The sequence below is a fragment of the Mirounga leonina genome, unplaced genomic scaffold (assembly GCF_011800145.1).
Source record: "Mirounga leonina isolate KUSES-001 unplaced genomic scaffold, KU_Mleo_1.0 Mir_224, whole genome shotgun sequence".
Taxonomy (NCBI): domain Eukaryota; kingdom Metazoa; phylum Chordata; class Mammalia; order Carnivora; family Phocidae; genus Mirounga; species Mirounga leonina.
This window is the reverse complement of record NW_023270615.1, coordinates 16419884-16441073: the sequence shown is the minus strand read 5'-3', so window position 1 is coordinate 16441073 and position 21190 is coordinate 16419884. Positions and strand designations below refer to the sequence as shown.

General features: G+C 40.7%; 1 protein-coding gene across 4 annotated transcripts in view; it reads left to right on the top strand.

The window, feature by feature from the left end:
- The window catches only part of LOC118026358 (contactin-associated protein-like 3), a 177659-nt gene that overhangs the window by 132848 nt on the left and 23621 nt on the right, over positions 1 to 21190 (top strand). For 2 of the 4 annotated variants that reach the window (XM_035029176.1, XM_035029172.1), the window contains exons 13-16: positions 2365 to 2565; positions 6157 to 6313; positions 12175 to 12302; positions 20192 to 20362. In XM_035029176.1, coding sequence (XP_034885067.1) covers positions 2365 to 2565; positions 6157 to 6313; positions 12175 to 12302; positions 20192 to 20362 — 657 coding nt within the window. The remainder of the gene's footprint in view (positions 1 to 2364; positions 2566 to 6156; positions 6314 to 12174; positions 12303 to 20191; positions 20363 to 21190) is intronic. The other 2 variants (XM_035029173.1, XM_035029174.1) reach the window with 2 other exon arrangements.

Sequence of the window (21190 nt, the reverse complement as noted above, 5' to 3'; positions counted from 1 at the left end):
CAACCACCTGTTTTTCCCTCGAAGCCTCCTTGTATAGTTCAGAGATACGTTATACAGTGTAGGAAGGGTTGCAAATTGCAAAGTGGATATAATTCGGCAAAATACAGAGAAACTAGAGGGTGTCATATGATATGGTGAGTCAGTGTTATTTTTTTATATCCTGCTTACCAAACCAAACCGTCAAGTTAATTTAGGCTGATTTGCCTAAACGAGTGGTGGGCCGGGAGCACGGACAGCCTCCCTGCTCGTGTGCCGATGAAAAGCTCCACTGAGCTGGATGAGCACGACATGATGTGGTCTGATGCAACAGTTCAAAAATCCTGTTTAAATTTTTCCCTCATTACAATTAATTTCCTCAGATCCCGTTTGTGCTTCATATTACAGTGAATAACAGCAAAGTATTTTTCCAGCACGCTGGTCACTTAAATTCCTTGGTCTGTCTCCTCATCCTTGAGAGCTTAGGTTATATTGCATCTCAAAGGTGCTTTCCCAGTTACAGTTCGGAAATCTATGAAAGTCCTACGTTATGGCACATCAGGGAAACCTAACCTGCCCTCGCTGGGGTCTTGGAAATGCTATATCCAGAAAGGGCAATCATTGAAATTTCTCTGTTTTTTCAAAAGGCAGCTTTGAGATTCTGTTCATGCTTTGCCTTCCCTCCACTTGAAAAGATTTTTCTGATTACATTTTAACCATGCAAGACCGTGAATCCATCACAGTGACCACTAGCCTGTATGAGCCACTCAAGTACAGCATTTTTCTTTGTACCATAAGCCATGAAAATAAATGATACACCAGCATTAGAATTGATGAACTCCCAAACAGAGCACATGGCTTCTCCATGGCTACTCTTACCCCGTTTTGTCTGAGGGAAGAAACCCTGACCGTGAATGTGAGTAGGTAATTGCAAAAAACAACACCAGGTCCATTTAAGTAATTTTCTGGGAAAATGTTGAAATATAAAATGTCTGGTGAAAACATGAGAGGGGGTGAGGAACCTGTGGGATTCAGGTTGCTATAGGAACACTCGCAGCCCCTTCAGTTGAGCAGAGAGAGGGGATGATCTATTAAGCCTTTTTTCCTAACTGACTATATGACTGCATTAATCATGCTGACTCACAGTCTCTTCCTGTTCCTGCTAGATTTTGCATATTTGGTGATGTTTTTCATAGGCTTTGAGCTAGAGTTCTTTCCATGGCCCTTGGGGTTCTCTTCCCTGGATCTCTGGATGTAATCGATGCATGTGGGGTCTGTGAGCACCAATGTGGCTGTTAGATTTTTCCCAGGGCAGGACAGGGGAGGGGCTGGTGGGAAGTGCTCTGAGGGTTCCTGGTAGCATCATTTTGACTTTTTAACCTTGTTTAGGTATTAGCCATTGAAAGTGATAAGAACAAACCTCATGCGACTGTTTCAAGCCCCTATAATTTGGAAATATGTAGACTGATCATGTATGTACCAGATGCGTGTTACAGAGGAAGTTACGTGACTTGATGTTATAAATGTAGTTGAGTTAGGACAACATGAAGCCAGGCTTTTAGCCACTGAACCGTGGGCCTTTTACACTGTGGGAGGAGCTCTATTTGGGGGAAGGTAAAAGAAGGCTAGATGTGTCTCTTCTTGTTTTAAACATTGTGGAGTGCTCATTCATTGTTTTTAAATCTCTTTTAAAAAATATAGGTAATCAATATAACAGAAATATATCAGAATTTGCCAGCAGACATTTGTGTAGCTGTGGTTCCTGCCAGGAATGGTTATATTGGCTTCTCCAAGGCGCTGCATTATTTAGTGCTGGCCACTGAATGAGTTGCTGACACAAGATCAGTCAAATTTTTGTCAAAAATACTTATTTCCTATCATTTTGCATGATCACCTGAGCTGCTTATTCCTCCCGCGTGTCCCTTATGTATTTCTCTGATTACCAGAGGAAAAGATGCTCAGTCTGATGAGGAATATACATATTAAAAAAATGTATATATATATATAGTGTATATATATATATATATATATATACACACACAATAAAAACTTAGTTTTGTTTTTACGGTAACGGAAAGAAATAAATTAAGGGACAAAAGTTTTGTTTATAACTTTGAGTATTATAACACAGAATTTTAAGAATTGGCCCCCCCTGAAATTGTTGGCTGCATTCAGGGTAAAACAAATTCCAATAAAGAGAGTCCCCATTATTAACAGTTTAACAATGTCCCTTATGTTGATTCCAATGTCAAAGAGACCTGATTGCTACAAACATAAAAACCTTAATTCAGATAAAAGTGGCTTCTGACTTTCACATTTATTTTTAATTGCTCCAACCTAGTCACAGTCTTTTTCTCCCCCCGCCCCTCCAACCCCATTTCTGCCCAGAAGACACCACCTGGACTTCAGTGCAGCACAATGGCTCCCACTTGGCCAGGGTCAAAAGCTTGAATGGAGAAAGCCCCCACCCCATGTTTCTCAAGTACACAGCCAGCATGGACCAGCTCCAAGCCATCATTGACCATGCGGACCACTGCCAACAGGAGCTGGCCTTCCACTGCAAGAAGTCAAGGCTTTCAACTGGCCACGGTGAGTAGTGGGAGTCATCAGCCATCGTGGGCTGCCGTGCCCGCAGGTGGCAGGGGCCTGCCACAGGTGCATGAGGACTCATGGCCATAACGCCCATGTCACAATCTGGAAGTTATAGAGATGCTTTTCCTCGGAGCGAAGAGCAAAGTCAATGTGTTGCTCCTTGCTCAAAGCTGTGAATGATCTATGAAGTCTCTTCCCAGACTCAAGTGGGCAACCGATCAATGAAAGCCTCTTTACGAGCACAAATGCTTGGTGCTCATCCACCATGAAGGGCGGCGACGCCTCAAGAATGTTTTATCTTAGAAAAGATGGCTGACATCACGCATGGCTTAGTTATCTGGAGGTGATTATTCCATGAGATTCTTTTCATGGACTGAATGTTATTAGTCTCTTGGGTGATTATTAACCAGGGAGCAATGTTGGTATCATGAAGCTCCTCTCAGACAACATACCTGCTGGTGGCTCATTTTTCATATCTATTCTATTCTTGAAAATTCTATTTTTGGTTTTGTATTTTCTTCCTTTGGAATACCTCATTTTGTCAGAACGTGCAACCCCGCTGCCCTCGTGACACTCTTTGGTTTTTGGGAGGCTGATCAGGCATCTGGGGAGTGGAGTGAGTGGAGGGCAGTAGTCAGGGTCCTCTGAGTTCAGGTTCCGAGCCTGTCGCTCAGCAGCCCTGGGATTCATCCCTCAGAGTCTTTAGCACTCAGACACTAACCTTGCCAGGACCTAATTGCACAACATTGATAAAATGCATGAAGCAAACGCTACTTATTTGCCTCTCTCTGATGTATTGAATGCATAGTTAGTGCTAGAGGGTTTAGTGCTTACTGTGAGTTGATTTCTGCCAAATAGATGACTGAGCTAAACTGGTATGTTCCCGGAGGAAGGAGAAAGCAGCCTCCAGGGGAGGAACTCGGTGCTACGGAATAATGTGGGTTGGGCTGTTGGACCAGGGAAAGGAGGCGAAGGCGGAGCAGTGTTGACACCAGCCGCTAGCGGGGTCAGAAAGCAAAACCACCCAGTGAACCCAGGAGCAAACTCGTGCATGCTGGCGTGTGGTCTGTCCCACAACCTGGACATACCGTGTGGGTCAGTAAAGAATCCCCACACGGAAGGCCATTGTCTCCCTCATCGATTTGCAAGTGATTCCTTGATTGTCTTCCTTCCCATAGCAATGTATAAAGCAGCAACAGAAGCAACAAAACCAAGTCTTTAGCTAGGGTTGGGGTAAAAGATGGAATGAGGAAAAGCTTTTAAACTTGTTAAACACCCACTAAAGAGACAAAACGAGGGACTTCATTATTATGTGGGTTGCCCTGAGGAGGAGGTTGTGCATGAAGACATGACAGGATAGACCCAGCGGGCCTGCAGTGGGCTTGAGGTGGCTGCATTTCTTATATTCTGCTACTGGAGAATTTGTAGTACAAACCTCATTTAGACAGACTCAGTACAGACCTGTATAATTCCAGAAGCTCTTAATTCGGGTGCAGATGAGGTAGGCCTAAAAGAGCGTAGCCTAATATGCCTTAAAATGGTTGCACTAAATCGCGGTGCGTCATCGATAGACAGGAATGGGCGAGCGCAGCATGATGCTACCCTTGAGTGGGAGGAGTGGTAACAAGGAGCCTCCACCGGGAGCCTTCAGTAGAATGTCGCCGTGTGGAACCACGCCAGGTGGCTGCCGTGTGCGGAGCAGGGAGATTAAGAGTGTCATAGAGAGGACTGGAAATGGGAATGTCCATCGAAATCCACTTTTTCCCCAAGAATTTCCTCGTGTTCAAATTCTCAGACGTTATCAGGGACCCAGGGTTAATCGTGAGAGGAGAGAATGCAGGGCTGGGGCCTCAGTGTCGCAGGCCCTGGGTTGCGTGGTTTCCCAGGAGGGCTGCTGGGGAGCGGTGGGGTCCGGCGGCCTTTTTCCTGCAGCAGCTGTTAGGTCTCTATGCTGTAGATGGTTTCAGGGGGATGTGGTTCTGCGGGGCTAAAGAGGGAGCTCAAGGACAGCAAGGGTTGATTCCAGGAGACTCTTCAGTCTCCATACTGTGAGCGCTAAGGTCTCTGAGGATTGTCATTGTGGCCGGAGTGATGGACAGCCAACCAGGGGCTGAGGTGTTGGAGGCCAGGGAGCCCTGTTCCCTTTCCTTCCAGCCCCTTCTTCTTCTTCGTGTTGTTCTTAATGACTCCTTCTGCAAATTCTCTAGATCTCTCAGAGAAACCTTGAAAGGAGCCAAATGCATTCTGTACCTTTAACAACACTTGCTCGTTCTTACTCTAAAGAGAAAATGAAAAATTCGGATGTAAACAAACAGTTGTGCATCTGTGTGCAATGATTTCTTCGCTCCTCCATCTATGAAAAGAACGAGTGTTGAATAATCACATGTTTAAAATGGTGTTTTGAAAAATATCCGTTTAAGTTGAAAAGATCTTCCACCCCCTAGAGATAAGTTTTCAACACACTGAGACAAAAAAAAAAAAAAAGAAAAGATTGCAGACCTTGATTTCTTGGTGCACATCTCACCCAGCGGGCCTGCGGTGGGCGGTAATGAATACAGCCCGTGTGTTTACCAGCTGGGAGGCTGTTGGCAGAAGGTGAAGTCTCATCGAACAGGGAGTGGTGGCCTGGAAGTTAGGGAGAAGGTGGGATGTGTTCCAGATGCCTGGTGGGGGCCGGGTGGGGACACCCTGAGGGTTTGAAGGAGAGAGCATGCTGAAATGGACGGGCATCTTTGCAGGCCGATTGATGGAGCTCACTTCCATTTCTCCTGCTCTGATTCTCTGTTTATGAGGCACTGTTTCCCCGCACCCTCCGGAGGGCCCTGCCTCCTAATCAGCCTCACCCAGGTGCCCTGCACGTCTGCCCTGGGGTCTCAGCAGTGGCCACAGCCCTGCAGAGCTGAGGCGGCCTCCGGCCCTGTCGGTTAACTGTGGGTTGCCCTGAGGAGGAGGTTGTGCTGAAGCAGTGAGCTCTCCTGGCCTCAGTTGTCCTGAGCCCAGGACCCACCTCAGTGGGTGAGGCTTGTCCGCACCATGTCTGTGGTTTCCAAATACCAAGCCAACCCATTCAGTACAAGAAGAAGCACATTCTTCCACGAGACTTTTAAGACATGACAGAATAGTACCAGTGGTTTCAGCTAATAGATAAGAAATCCGTATTTTGCCTCAGAATATTACATTCTTCCCGTGGCATTTTAGGCTCTCAAACAGATTCTGGATTCAGGGTATAAACTTCTCCAGTTTTCTTTTTTTTTTTTTAAATGACAGTTCTTTGTTATGTTATGTCCAGATAAATGATGTGATTGGAGTCCTCAAGAGAAATATGTAAATATCATGCCTGAATGAGGTAGGGACGACTTGCTCATTTTCTAATAAAAGTAAAACATATGGTGAGAATGTAAGTCTTGATATGGAAATATTTTTTAAACAGTTGGAAGTCCTCTTAGAAATGATCCTGTTGCGGAGTTAACATCTGCTCACGTCTAAAATAGTCTCTATGTTTCAAATAAAGGGGAGTAAAGGACTATATTGGGGAGGCAGGCAGTGGGGGGCAAAGTAGGTGTCACCTTTCTCATACTTGTCTTTCAGATGGAACCCCAGTGAGCTGGTGGGTTGGAAGAACCAATGAAACACACACTTACTGGGGAGGTTCTCTGCCTGATGCTCAAAAATGTGCTTGTGGATTACAGGGGAACTGCCTTGATTCTCAATATTACTGCAACTGTGATGCTGACCGGAATGAATGGTGATTTCCATATAATTTCCCTGTGCAAACTGTAATTTGTTATTGCTTAAACTATGTGACTTAGGCAGACATTGGACGAGACAGTTCTATAAAGAGAACAGATTAAAGTATTCCCTAGCCAGTTCAAGGTATAAGCTTTGATATGTACAATGTAATTAATCCGAAGCCTAAAGTGTTAAGGTAGCTATTTCTGTTTACCTGTGAATAACTAATCATGTCCATTTTATTTTTTTTCTAATAAGACAAAATAGGAATACCAGATTAATGTTTCCCATTCACTGAAAGTACAATTACCAGACTTTCCTACAGTTAAGTTTAACCCAATTGATAAATGACTGCCCCATGGCTGACCCAGGCTTGCTTGCTCACCTCCTTCACTGCTAGCTGCATTTTTAAATGGCCACATAGGGGAAATCAAACAAAGCCCGGAGTGCACAAAAGGGGATTATGGAACACAAACCTCTCCCTATTGCTGGAGGTCTCAGAAGGCTTCCAAACCCACAGAGAAGGTGGAAAGGGACAAGTCTTCCAGCTAGCACTCCAGGTAGCAAGAAATAACTCCCTGAAAACTCATGAGACCTGCCCTCATACATACTTGGAGTTCAAATTTACATGGTCCTTGAATTAAGTTAGTGTGGCCACAGGTTGGCAGCACCGATGGATCATCATAGAATTACACGACATTCTTGCTGGAGGCCCGGCCTCCCCTAGGATTCCTGCAGATAAAATGCCACCAAACATGAGCTCACAATCAGTGCTACACAGCCCCGGGGGACAGAAGTGGGAGGCAGAAGAATCCACAGAGTAAACGGATGCCTAAAAATCCCAGATCACGGATGCATTAAGAACATAAGATAAAAGAAATATGTGAGCTGTTGAAAAATAAGGCCTGGGATTGAAACATGAGAAAGCAATCAGATACCGTCGACAAAGGTGATCACGATTTCCAAAAGAACCAAACGGATGTTTAGAAATGAAAATCTTATCATTGAAATTTAAGACTTGTCAGATCAGATATTAGACACAAGTGATCAGAACACTGGTGAAATGGAAAATGTGTACAGATAAGTGGCAGGGACTCTAGCACAGAGAGACTTGCATGGGGGGAAGGAAAGCAGGGCAGGGAGGGGTGGTGTGGAGAAGGCCGAACAGGTGTCTGAGTCAAGTTTCAAAAGAGGAGATTGGCGATAATTAAGGGTGATAACGAATAGCTAAGAAATGACCGGATTTGAGAAAATACTGGGATACCCAAGAGCATAAATAAAAGTAAATCCACCTGTAGACACGCCATGCTGAAACCAAGGAAGATTAAAGAGAATGGGAAAGGGGGCAGAGATGACCAAAAGATGCCAAAGCAAGGACCGTGGGAGCCAGCCAAGCTCAGCCCGTGGGCACGGGCACTCCCCTCGCTGTGCAGGAGTACAGTGACCGTCCGATCCCGAGTGTGTCCCCAGCCGAGATACAGTGAACACCCAGACAGACAGACACAGGAGAAATATACCACCAGCGGGCTCTGCAAGAGGAAGCTTCAAGAATGGTTTTCAGAATGAAAAGTAGGTGATCTTGTAAGGAGAGTGTCAGATGCAAGAAAAAATATTGAGGAGAGAAATGTGTAAACTCAGAGGTTAAAAAAAATAAAAGAGGCAAATACTAGATACCAGTCACGTATCCCGGCATATATGGAATTGAAACAGGAGGAGACAATCAGATCCTACTAACAAAATGATTGTGATTGACAAAGGAACTAAAGCCATGTTTAGAAATAAAAACATGATTGAACTTTAAAACTTGTTTCATAGAAATTTGTTAGCATTAATTTGCTTACAGTGCATACGTTAAAATTTTAAGTGTAACCGCTAAAGAACAGCAACTATGCAATATTCAAATCAATAGAGCGAAGGAAGAAAAAAAATGGGATTTTGAAAACTTAATTAATTCAAAAGAAGGTAGGAAATAAAATTTTAAAAAGAAGAGGAAACAATGAGCAACAAAATAACATAAGAATGTATGAGTAATCATGAACAGTAAATGCGACAAAAATAGCCATTTAAATCCAGATAGATCATTTTGAATTAAAAATAAGTATATCTTGTTTGTACACCTAGAAATGTTGAAAGCAAAATGCTAAATACAACCTACCAAGCAAATATGCACAGAAGTAAGTAAAATTTTAAAGTCTTTTTTTTAAAGATTTTATTTATTCGGCAGAGAGAAAGCATGCACGAGCACATAAGTGGGAGGAAGGGCAGAGCACATAAGTAGGAGGAAGGGCACAGGGAGAGGCAGACTCCCTGCTGAGCGGGGAGCCCAGCAACTTGGGGCTCATCAGAGGACCCTGAGATCATGACCTGAGCCAAAGTCGGATGCTTAACCAACTGAGCCACCCAGGCACCCCAAAATTTTAATGTCTTAATATGGACAACAATTAACTATCACCATATCATGATGCTTTTTAATTTCACCAGAAAACCCCTAATAATCCTAAACTTGTATGTTTCTAATAAAAATGACTCAAAATGTATATAGAAAATAATTGGCTGAAGTGAAAGAAGGAATATACAAGTCAACCATTATAGGAAGAGGTTTAAGCACACATCTGTTAGCAATTGGTAAATCAGGAGGACAAAAATTATTAAGGATACAGAACATTTTTGAATGAAATCAACCACTTGATTTGGTAGGCACTGAAAATTATAGAATATATAATATTCTTAAGCACACATGGCACATTTTTGCAAACTGATTTTCCTAATATTTCATAGAGCAAAACCCAAAAAATTTTACAGTAGTTGTTATCATATGGACAATTTCTCTGATTACAGTGCATTTAGGTTAGAAATGAATAGTAGAGGGAAAAAAATATATAGGAGGCATTTCAAAGCCACAAATGAATAGAAACCAGGAAATGAAGATTACATTATTCATAGAAAATATGGTTGCCTACCAGGAAAACCCAAGAAGATATATAGAAATATTATTGAAATTAATGAGAATTTAGTAGGGCTACTTACTGAATCTTAGAATAACTGTGAATTCTTATGAAGAGCTTGTTACCATAAGAAAATATCGTAAAAACCTCTTGCAAAATCAACACAAAGACTGTAGTACCTTGGAATAAAGATAACAAAAATATGCAAGACTTTTATGGAAAAGACATTCTAAAACTTTATTATGAGAGTCTAAGAAGACGTATCTAAATGGAGACATCACACGACTGCCATGAGTGGGTAAAATGAGTATTTTCTTGATTCCATTTAATTCCAACGCCAAACATTTGTTTAGCGTCTGGGACGGTGACACACTGGTAAGATGTACGTGGAAAAGCAGTGGTCGATAACAGTTCTGAAGGTGGAAGCCAGCAGTGGAGCTGGTCATACCGGACATGGAGTGTCCTGGGACTGCAGTAACTGAACAGAGGGGGTTTGCGGAAGGGATGAGCAAATGGACAGAGAGCCTGGGAGCTTTGAAAATAGGGAACTCCAGATGGGGATCATTAGGTTGTCCCCAGTGTAGCTTTCTCCTAAACAATTATGAAATGCGAAAGCTGACCTGATATTTGTTCCCTGTAGCTTTTCCCATGACTCAAAAGTCGTGACGGCTCTGTTATACCTCAGGAAAAGTCTGCTGCAAAACAGCCAGTGGTAAGAAGAATCTCTAGAGCGCTCAGAACTGAAAACAAAAAGGATGCGGCTTTGGAAGTCCTCTCACTGAATGTTTGAAACCTATTGTGAGAAATCATCATGCCCAGATAGGCAATGCTCCCAACTTTTGGGAAAAAAATAGAGAAGCAAGAAAAAAAAACAAAAAACTGAGATATAACTAAATTTCGGCGATTTCGAATGAGTCTGGGGACCATGGCAATGAATATTGTCCTACGTGAAGCATGGGCATTTGGGAATGACCTGTGCTGATAAAGAATTTTCAAATCAGAGTTGCTTAAAATTTCCTCAGATTTGGGAAGTTACTTTGCAAACAACAGAATGAAAAAAAGAACTTATTATAATATCTGCTTTAATACACACAATTACCCCTTATGATTTTCCTTAAGTTTTTTTGCAGGGCTCTGTGTGCTTTGTCATTGCTAAAAACAATTAAAGTGTAGCTTTTCACTACATTATAAATGTAGCTTTTAAATGGTTCTTTAAAATTCAGGGATACTCAATGAATAACTAATGCACTTACATCTTCCCTCTAGATGTTCTACCAAAAGAGCAATGACAGGAATTAAAATGTTTATTTGTAACATTTACTGATACTTAACACCAGGAATTAATTTGGTGCGTTAGCCCCACATTTATAACAAATATATTTTCAGACTGACTCCCCCCACAATCCATGACACCTTCTAGCTCGTGACCGACCACCTGTCCCGTTCCCAACAAAGCCAGGTGTTGGGTGTCTGGAATGACCAGCCTGTGTGCTTCCATGCACAGAAATCGCAGGGCCTCACCCAGATAAAGCCCTGGGGTTTTAGTTCGTTTGATTTTTGGAAACTATCTGATTTAAAAAAAATTATTTCTGAACTTTCAGGATAGTCAGTTCAAATTTTCCATATCTTAGTCATATGTACTGACATTTTGTTACATTTTTTAAGCAAAATAAAAATGTTAGTAATTTTAAACTTTCTACCTCAAAAGAATATTTTTGATGCCTCAACAGAATGATTAACTATTAAGTGATGCAGATTTTTTTTGAGCAAAGCTATTAGGCTGAACCATTGGAAATTGCTGATTGTCTTGACTTGCAAAAATGTCAGTTTCAGATGCTTCCATTTGTATATATCAGAGTGAGGGGGGCCTTTGTAATTGTTAGAAATTAAAACTTCCTAGGTTCTACACAGACAGCACCTGAACAATACATTAGACAAACTATTATTTGTTCCTAAATCCAAAGTACATATGTAACTGAAGTACGCAACAAAAATATGAACAACTTACAAGGTGCAGAAAAATCTTCTTTCTTTGCCCAGAGAGGTGGTTGGTGGTACACCCAGCTAACTACCCAGGACCTCTGGCTCTATTCTAGTTTTTGTTGTATTGGAACCATTGACATTAATGCTGTCCTAAATATTCACTTACATGATTTTATTAAATTACAATTACATTTTTGTTATTATTTATAATATCCACTAGGTTTCCTGGGGACATCGATGGTGGTTTTAATGCTCATGTCCCCGACACACAAGGCCTGGCAAGGAAACGCTGTGCACTAAATGTTGGTCGAATGAATGGATGGTGACAGTCATGGACAGAGCACTTCCCGTGCATTACCCCATTTATTAATTTTAAGAGCACATTGTATCATACTTTCAATCTGGTTTTGAATCAATCTTTTCTTTATTTTTTTTAATGGATGGCATCAGTAAGTAAGGAAATGCCTAGTACCCACGATAGGAATTTTGGAAAATTTAGTAAAAGAAAAACAATCTGGGAATTGAAAACCTAAATCTTTTCAGTCAGGTGGTTTTTTTGTTGTTGTTGTTTTGTTTTTTTTTTTTTTTAATGAAGCCAGGCAGATCTTGCATGTGTTAAGTTCTCCATTTAAATCTTACACGGTGGCTAGATTGGAAAGTGCAGTGAGCTACTTCATTGCAGTGAAAATATAATCTCGTGCCCGCACTGATGGTTATGATTTCGGGCCTGCCCACTTTTTTCTCTGTGGTCACGTAGACAAACAAGGATCTCTGATCCTCAGATGACCTTATTAAATACGTTACTATGTAAGAGTTCATATGAGCTGTTTGATTTCCTTACTGTTATGTATTTACAAATTTAGCTTAATCTTAATGCAATAAGAGACTATTTATTACTTCTCTGGATGTCATTCAGAATAACGATAAGGTGGCCGTATTTGTTTTGTAGGACCAGCGACACAGTAATCCTTTCTCATAAGGAGCACCTGCCAGTCACTCAGGTTGTGATGAGCGCCACAGGCCGACCACAATCAGAAGCGGCTTATGCACTGGGGCCTCTGCTCTGCTGGGGGGACAGTAAGTAGTGGCAAGAGGAACTGTCTTGACCCTGGAAAATACATGTCAATGTTTTAGGAGACATATAGCTGCCTGAGTTCATAAAAACACCATCTATCCTAATAATCTGCATTTCATTAGGAATGTGTTAACTTATAAAAGAAGGGTATCTTGGCATTGTACTTGAGAAAAAAAAAAGAGAAATATTATATTACCTTTGGAGTATTTATTTATTTATTTATTTATTTTTATTTTTTATTTTTTTAAAGATTTTATTTATTTATTTGAGACAGAGAGAATACACATGAGAGGGGGGAGGGTCAGAGGCAGAAGCAGGCTCCCTGCCAAGCAGGGAGCCCGATGCGGGACTCGATCCCGGGACTCCAGGATCATGACCTGAGCTGAAGGCAGTCGCTTAACCAACTGAGCCACCCAGGCGCCCACCTTTGGAGTATTTAAAGCAGACTATTGCTGTGAATGTTCATGGAATGATCTGAAATATTGTATCACCTGGTCAGCAAACATCTAATATCTGCCTACTAAGTATAAGTATTGGATGAGTGCTGAGATGCCTAAAACTGGTAAGATAACGAGAAATGGGGTGACAGAAACTATCAAGGGTACCTCTTCATTAATACCCTCTGACAGTTTTGCAAACCTCAGTGGTCCTAACTCTCCTTACCCCTCCCACTGCATCTGGATTTCTTTTGTATCCTCCCCTCTCCTGAACTAACTGAAATAAAATATATCCACTCTACCTTTAATTTACCTCTTTCTAATCCCTTTTGAATATACTCTCTCCAGGCCTTCTCCTCCATCACTCCCTAAAAACTGCTTTTTCCAGCTCATCAGTGAGACCTCGACATTGCTATATCCAAATTTTACTCTCAGGGGTCATCTGAGTTGACCTGTCAACCACTTTGGTGTCCTCTCCTGATTCACTCTTTGATTCACATCTTTATTTGGCTGCCAGCTTACCCCAAAAATTCTGGGTTTTCCCTCTTTTTTCCTTCCCCGTGCCAGTGGCATCCTGTTGGGGTGCCCCAAGCCTGCATCCTCAGCCCTCCTTCCCTCTGCTCTCCAGTGGTGAGCTGTTTCCAACAGGCTCGTCGCTTTAAATAGCACATTGATGTCAATGAATCCACCATCTATATACCTCAAGCCCAGTTTCCCTGAACTCCCACCTCTGGCATCCAACTGATTATTCTGTACCAAAAATAAAAATGTTTCCACAGCAACCTTCCCCAACTCAGTGCATGGCAACTCCATTTTTCCTTTTGCTTAGACTGAAAACGTGACAGCGACTCATAACTTCTTTCCTCCCTTAACACACATCTGATTCATCCACAAATACAGATCGTATTGCTTCACACTTCAAAAACAGATGCAGAATCCACCGCCATGGCCGCCAGCACCTGGATTGTTGCCATGGCTTAACTGGCCTGCCCACTGCCACCTTCCCCACTTACCTGAGACTCCACATAATGGCCAGAAGGATAAGTCAGGGCACATCAGTCCTCTGGCCCAGACTCTCCAGTGGCATGCGTCTCAGAGGAGAGGCCAAAGTCGAAAGTCCACCAAGGCTGCGGTGGCCATGCTGCCCTCTGAGCCCATGGAGCCACAACCCTCCCGGGGTCCCCATAGGAGATGTTGCCATGTGAGGAAATCCTGGCATTTCTGAACCTTGCTATTGAAAAAACGTAAGTTTCCTACTTCAGATGACAAAAATATTGAGAGGTGGGTCGTCAAAATGTAAAGAACATAGTGATGTGCCTTGACTGATGATAGTACGAAGCATTGTTTTTCCCACTCATGACCTTAAACTGCAGACCACAGCTCTGTGTCCGGATAAGATGAATGAAGCACGCCCACCTCATCTCTCGCACTGAGTCTCCCTATAAAACCTGGGCAGAAGGCCTGAAACAGTTATCTCAGGACCCTGGGAAGCAAACAGCAGCAAGAAAGAGAAACCAGAATGCACCACTTGCTTTTTCCTCCAGCATCTGTTGGCCAAGCCAGACGTGGGCACTGGGTCACAGACAGAGAGGTCCCAGGAGAAGCCCTCTACCCCTGGCTGGAGGAGGGAACATAGAATTCCTAACTCTCAGGGAATGCAGGAATCCCATTTCCCTCTTTTTCTATCCAGGCAGACCCATGGCAATAGCAGCAGAAGTTGTCCTGTGGATGCACAAGAGCCAGGACCTTGGAAGGGGACTTTCGCTCTGAATAGGACAGCTGTGGCTCAGAGATGGTGGGAAGACTCCTCTTATTCTGTTTTCTTTCTCCACTCACCCATCGCTTGGCAATGGACTTGGTACAGTTGCATAGGAGAGCACTGTGGAGCAGTCTCAATAGAGCCCATTTTCTGGTTCTGTGACTGAAAAGGGAGACCAGGGAACCAGAAAGTACCTGGAAGAGCAGAGGGAGGTGACAGTTCAGGAAAGCATGCTATATGTTGTTTATGAAGTCCTGGGCTCACCTCAGAGTGACACATGCATGGATCTGATCCTAATTGTAAACCCAAGAAGTTGAGAACTGAGCCGAGAGTCTCAGACCCAAGACCCAGGCTGGCCACTGGATGGTCCACGAGTACGGGAGAGCTGAGTCGTGCTGCAAAGGCTTTGAAAACTGGACTGCCATTAGAGAGAGCCCACAGAAGGCAGGTTGGAATGTGTGGCCAGATCTTAACCAGGCCAACTGCACCCCGATGTTTATAGCAGCAATGTCCACAATAGCCAAACTGTGGAAAGTGCCAAGATGTCCGTTGACAGATGAATGGATAAAGAAGATGTGGTATATATACACAATGGAATATTATGCAGCCATCAAAAGGGATGAGATCTTGCCGTTTGCAATGATGTGGATGGAACTGGAGGGTATTATGCTGAGCAAATAAGTCAAACAGAGAAAGACATGTATCATATGACCTCACTGATATGAGGAATTCTTAATCGCAGGAAACAAACTGAGGGTTGCTGGAGTGGGGGGTGGGGTGGGAGGGATGGGGTGACTGGGTGATAGACACTGGGGAGGGTATGTGCTCTGGTAAGCGCTGTGAATTGTGCAAGACTGTTGAATCTCAGATCTGTACCTCTGAAACAAATAATGCAATATATGTTAAGAAAAAAAAAAAAGAAGAAGAAGGTAGCAGGAGGGGAAGAATGAAGCGGGGGAAATCGGAGGGGTAGACGAACCATGAGAGACGATGGACTCTGAAAAACAAACTGAGGGTTCTAGAGGGGAGGGGGGTGGGAGGATGGGTTAGCCTGGTGGTGGGTATTGAGGAGGGCACATTCTGCATGGAGCACAGGGTGTTATGCACAAACAATGGAACACTACATCAAAAACTAATGATGTAATGTATGGGGATTAACATAAGAATAAAAAAATTTAAAAAATAAAAAAACCTAAATAAATTAAAAAGACAAAATAAAATGTGTACATATATATGTATAAAATCAACATGTTCCACAACATTAAAACAAAGCCCAGAGTTCATTAATATCATATTTAAAATATCTAGAAATAATCCAAAATTACTTAGCACAAAGAACCAGGAAAATGTAAGCTGGCTTAGGAAAATATAATCAACAGATACTAATGCAGATATGACACAGAGGTTAGAATTAACTGATAAAGAGTTTAAAACAGCTATTACATAAGAACTCTAAAAAGTAATCATAAACACTTTGGTAGCAAAGAGAAAAAGAACATTTCACGAAAGAAATAAGATATATAAAGAGCTAAATGAAAACTTTAGAACTGAAAAATATGGAAGTGAAATAAAAGATGCCCTGGGTGGGCCAAAGAGTGGATCTGAGATGAGACAGTCATTGGCCTTAATGACAGTAATGACTCATCTGACCAAAAGAAAGAAAAAAATCTAAAAATGAACAGGGCCTCAGGGAACTGTGAATCAACAACAAAAGATCTAACATTCATATAATTGAACATCCAGAAGCAGACAGAAGTGTGGTGCTGTAAAAAAAAAAAAAAAATTGAAAAAAAATGGCTGAAAAATGTCCAAGTTTGGCAAAAAACAGACTTGAGAAGTTGAATGAACTTGAAACAGGATAAACTCAAAGAAAGTCACCTCCAGATACATCATTATCAAACTGCTGAAAACAAAGGCAATGAGGGATGTTTTGATATCAGCCAGAGAGAAGAATGATACATCATCTGTAGGTGTTCACCTACTCAAATGGCAGTGACTTTCTCATTAAAAATATGGAAGCCAGGAAGGAAGTGGCAAAACATTTGTCAAGTGCTAAAAGTAAAGAATTGTCAGTCTGGAATTCTATATTCAGCAAAAATCTCCTTCAGGGATGAAGATAAAATAAAGAAATTCTCAGGTGAAGGAAAGCTAAAAGCATTCCTTACTAGAAAATACTTTAAAAGACTTTCTAAAGCAAGATTCAGACAGAAGGGAAATGATATCAGAAGGAAATTTGGGACATCAGGGGTGGACAATCAGCATTAGAAATGGTAAACATCAGGGTACATATGATAGACTATTCTCCTGTGGAGTTATTTTAAGTATACTTGTGGGTTTCAACCCAACTTGTGGGTTGAAAGCAAAAAATACAACATTATTTCATAGGAATTTTAATTTGTACAGATGAAATACATTTGGCAACAACAAATAAAGGGACTCAGTAAAATGACAGAATCGTTGGCGAGATTTTGACATGAATCCAAGTGGTTAAAATGTACATTCTGAGCAGACTCTGAAAAGGTAAGTATATATATTGTCATTCCTAAAATAACTAATCAAGGAACTGCTACAGACAAACAAAAATAGAATACTAAAAAATGTTTAACCCAAAAGGAGATAGAAAGGGGGAAACAGAAGAACAAAAAAGCATAACAAATAGGAAAAAATAATAAAATGGTAGAACCAAATTAAACCTGTCAACATTTGTCTTTAATATGACTGGTCTAAACAAACCAATTAAAGGACAGATTGTTAGGACTCAACTATGTACTATGTACAAGAAACTCACTTCAAATATCATGACATCATAAGTTTAAAAAGAGGGACAGGAAAAGATATACTACACAAACACTAATTACAAGAAAGCTGGAGTTTCTGTATTAAAGTTTTTGCTTGAAAGCATAGAAAATTAATAGATACAAAAAGAGATTAAGAATACATGAGAATCCTAAATGTGTATACTAATAACTGAGCTTCAAAATACATAAAGCAACAACTGACAGGATGGAAAGGGGAAGTAGACAAATTCATAATTATAATTAGAGAATCCAATACTCCTCTCTCATTAACCTTTGGAACTAATAGGGGAAAACAAGCAAAGTGTACATAAAACCTGAATGTCACCACAAACCGACAGAATTTAATTGACATTTATGGAACACCCTACCAACAGTAAAATACATATTCTTTTCAAATGCACATGGATACACCATATTCTGTGTCACAAAACAAACTTGAGCACATATCAAATAAATCATACAAAATACATTCTCTGGCATAAATGAATTAAACTAGAAACAAAGAACAAAGAGACTGAGAAAGTCCAAACCCTTAGAAATTAAACACCAGACTGTTAAATAATAAATGAGTCAAGGAGGTCTCAACAGACATTATAAAATAAATTGATCTGAATGAAAAGGAAAATACAACATATCAAAAACGGTGGGAGGCAGTTATGGCAGTGCTTAGAGGGATATTAATAGCATTAAGTGCTTATATTATGAAAGAAAAAGGTGTCAATAATTTAAGCTTTTACCATAAGAATTTAGAAAAAGAAGAAAAAAATCTCAAAATAGCAGAAGGAAGGAAATAATAAAGATAAGAAGAGAAATCAATTAAAAGCAGAGATCTATAAAAACAAAACATATTTTTGTAATATCAATTAAATAGATAAATCTTTAGCAAAACTAGAGAAGAGAAATATTACCAGTATGAGGAGTAACAGCTAGCGTATCACTACAGACCCTACAGACATCAATAGTATAATAATGACATACTACAAACAACTCTACACACATAAATTCTCTAACATAGATAAAATAGACCAATTCCTTGAAAACCACTAACTACTAAAACTCACCCAAGATGAAAGAAACAACTGGAATAGACCTAAAAGTATTGATGGAATTGAATCCAGTCTGAGATGACTTCTCACTGGTGAGTTCCACCAAAGAAGAAATAACATCATGTTTATACAATCTCTTTTGGAAAATAGAAGAGGAAATTCTTTCCAACATTTTATGAGGGCCAGCATTGCCCCAATCCCCAAACTAGACAAAGAAAATGCAAAAGAAAAAAAAATTAAAAAAGAGATAACTGTGGACAACATCATCACAGACATATATGCAAAAATCCTCAACAACATTAGCTCTTAACCCAGGAATATTTAAAAGAATAATATACCATCGCCAGCTGGGGTTTACCTCAGGATACAAGGCTGATTCAGTGCAGCTGACCCTGGAACAACATGGGTTTGAACTGGGCAGGTCCACTTATGTACAGATTTTTTTTTCAAGAAATACAGTACAGTCCTGTAAATGTATTTTCTCTTCCTTGTGATTTTCTTAATAATATTTTGTTTTCTCCAGCTCACTTTATTATAAGAATATGGTATATAATATATGTAACATACAAAGTGTGTGTTAATCCAGTGTTGATGTTATTGGTAAGACATCCAGTCAATCGTAGGCTATTAATAGTTAAGTTTTTGGAGGGTCAGAAGTTACACGTGGACGTTCAACTGTGCGAAGTTCAGTGCCCCGACCCCCTTGTTGTTCAAGGGTCGACCATATTTGGAAGTCAATCAATGTCATCTACCATATTAACAGTTTAAAGAAGAAAAATCACACAAGATGCTTTTTCTGCATCAATGGATATGAACACAATCATTTGAATTATGATGATTATATTATGAACATGATAAATTTATATCAGGTAGCATTCACAATAAAATTCTTAGCAAACTATGAATAAAAGGGAACTTCTTCATCCTAATAAAAGGTGTCTGTATATGGAACAGCTAGCATCATAATTACTGGTGAAAAACTGAATTCTTTCCCCCTAAGAGCGGGAACAAGATAAGGATATTCAATCTCATCACTTCTGTTCTATAACTTCAATCGTACTGGAAGTCCTAGCCAGTGCAGTAACGTAAGGAAGTAAATAAGTGCATCTAGGTTGGAAAGCAAGAAAGAAAACTATTCACAATTACATGTGTGATCAGCACAAATGTTTATAGCAGCTCTGTTTGTGAATGACCAAATCTGGAAACCACACTGACATTCTCAAATGTGGACAAAGAAATGGTGGCCCCATCCACATGATGAAATACTACAGAGCAGCAATAACTTGTGGCAACCTGAATGAATCTCAGAGGCTTTACACTGAGTGAAAGAAGCCAATCTCAAAAGGTTACCTACTGCATGACTCCGTTTATATGACACTTGGAAAAAGCACAACTATAGATCATGATCAGCAGGGCTTAGGGGCGTGAGGAGGGTGTGACTATAAGCAAATAGCAAGAGGGAGTTTTTGGGGGAGATGGAACTGTCCTTTATCCTGATTTTGGTGGTGGTTATACAAATCTACACATGTATTAAACTTCATCTAACTGTGCATCCCCCAAAAGTCAATTTTACTCAATGATAATTTTTAAATAATATTGTTTTCTAAAAAACAGGACATTTCCAGTGATTATCTCTCCACTCAGTTGCAGTCTTGTCCATCTTAATCCTTGAAAGAGTCACTATTTGGATATTCACATTGTGACTGTATGTTCAGAAGAACCCCCAAATGAAGGCTTACAAAGATAATGAATGCACTTAGTGGTAAAAAAAAAATGCTAGAAATAAAAAATGTGGTTGTTATTCTGTTTCATTGCTATTGTGACTGTCTTTTTTTTTCTTTTTGGAAACAGATTCATTTTGGAATTCCGCTTCCTTCAATACCGAGACTTCATACCTTCACTTCCCTACGTTCCGTGGAGAGCTCAGTGCTGATGTGTCTTTCTTTTTTAAGACGACAGCTCCTTCTGGGGTGTTTGTGGAGAACCTGGGGATCACAGACTTCATCAGGCTAGAGCTGCACGGTGAGTCGCCCCCTGGGCAAAGCCACCAGGCGCTCAGTACTTAGCAATATCCCTTTTGGAACCTAATTCCCAATGTATTGCCATGCTTTCTTTGTCACTTGTATTTCTTTAGTACATACTAAAGTTCTATGACCTTTTTTTAAGATTTATTTATTTGAGAGAAAGAGAGCAAGGTTGTCGGGGGAAGAGGGAGAGAGAGTCTTAAACAGACTCCGTGATGAGCGTGGAGCCCTGTGCAGGTCTTGATCTCATGACCCTGAGATCACAACCTGAGCCCAGACCAAGAGTCGATGCTTAACCAACTGAGCCACCCAGGAGCACCTAAAGTTCTACTATTTTAAATCCTTATTTTTAATAGAGAGTAAAACAGTGATTCACAAAACACACAGCAGTCTGTCCAATTTTGTGCTACCCTAACTCTGTGTGCAATCAGGATATTTTAAACCAAACTGGTCTGATAACTACTCACTAAATTGAAGAATCATGTCATGTAATTGACTCCTCACATTGTTTATGCATGTACACAAGGCTTAATTCCTTGCTGCAAAATTTCATGTGGGGCTTTTTAAATAAAGTATATGAAAATTTAAATTTAAATAAATTCACTGATATATATGAAGGCAGATCACAGGTCAGTTTTCTTCCCATAGGGAAAGATCTCTACTGCTTCGGGTTTAGCAAGATGGAGGGTGTGCTCTGAAGAGGAATATGACAAAATGGCTTTGTTTTTCTTCCTCCAGGATACAAATTTATTTTGCCCTCCTAGCCAGCTCAGAGTGACATTTGTCTGCATCAATGTCACCATCTGCTTTCATAAGGAGCATGTCA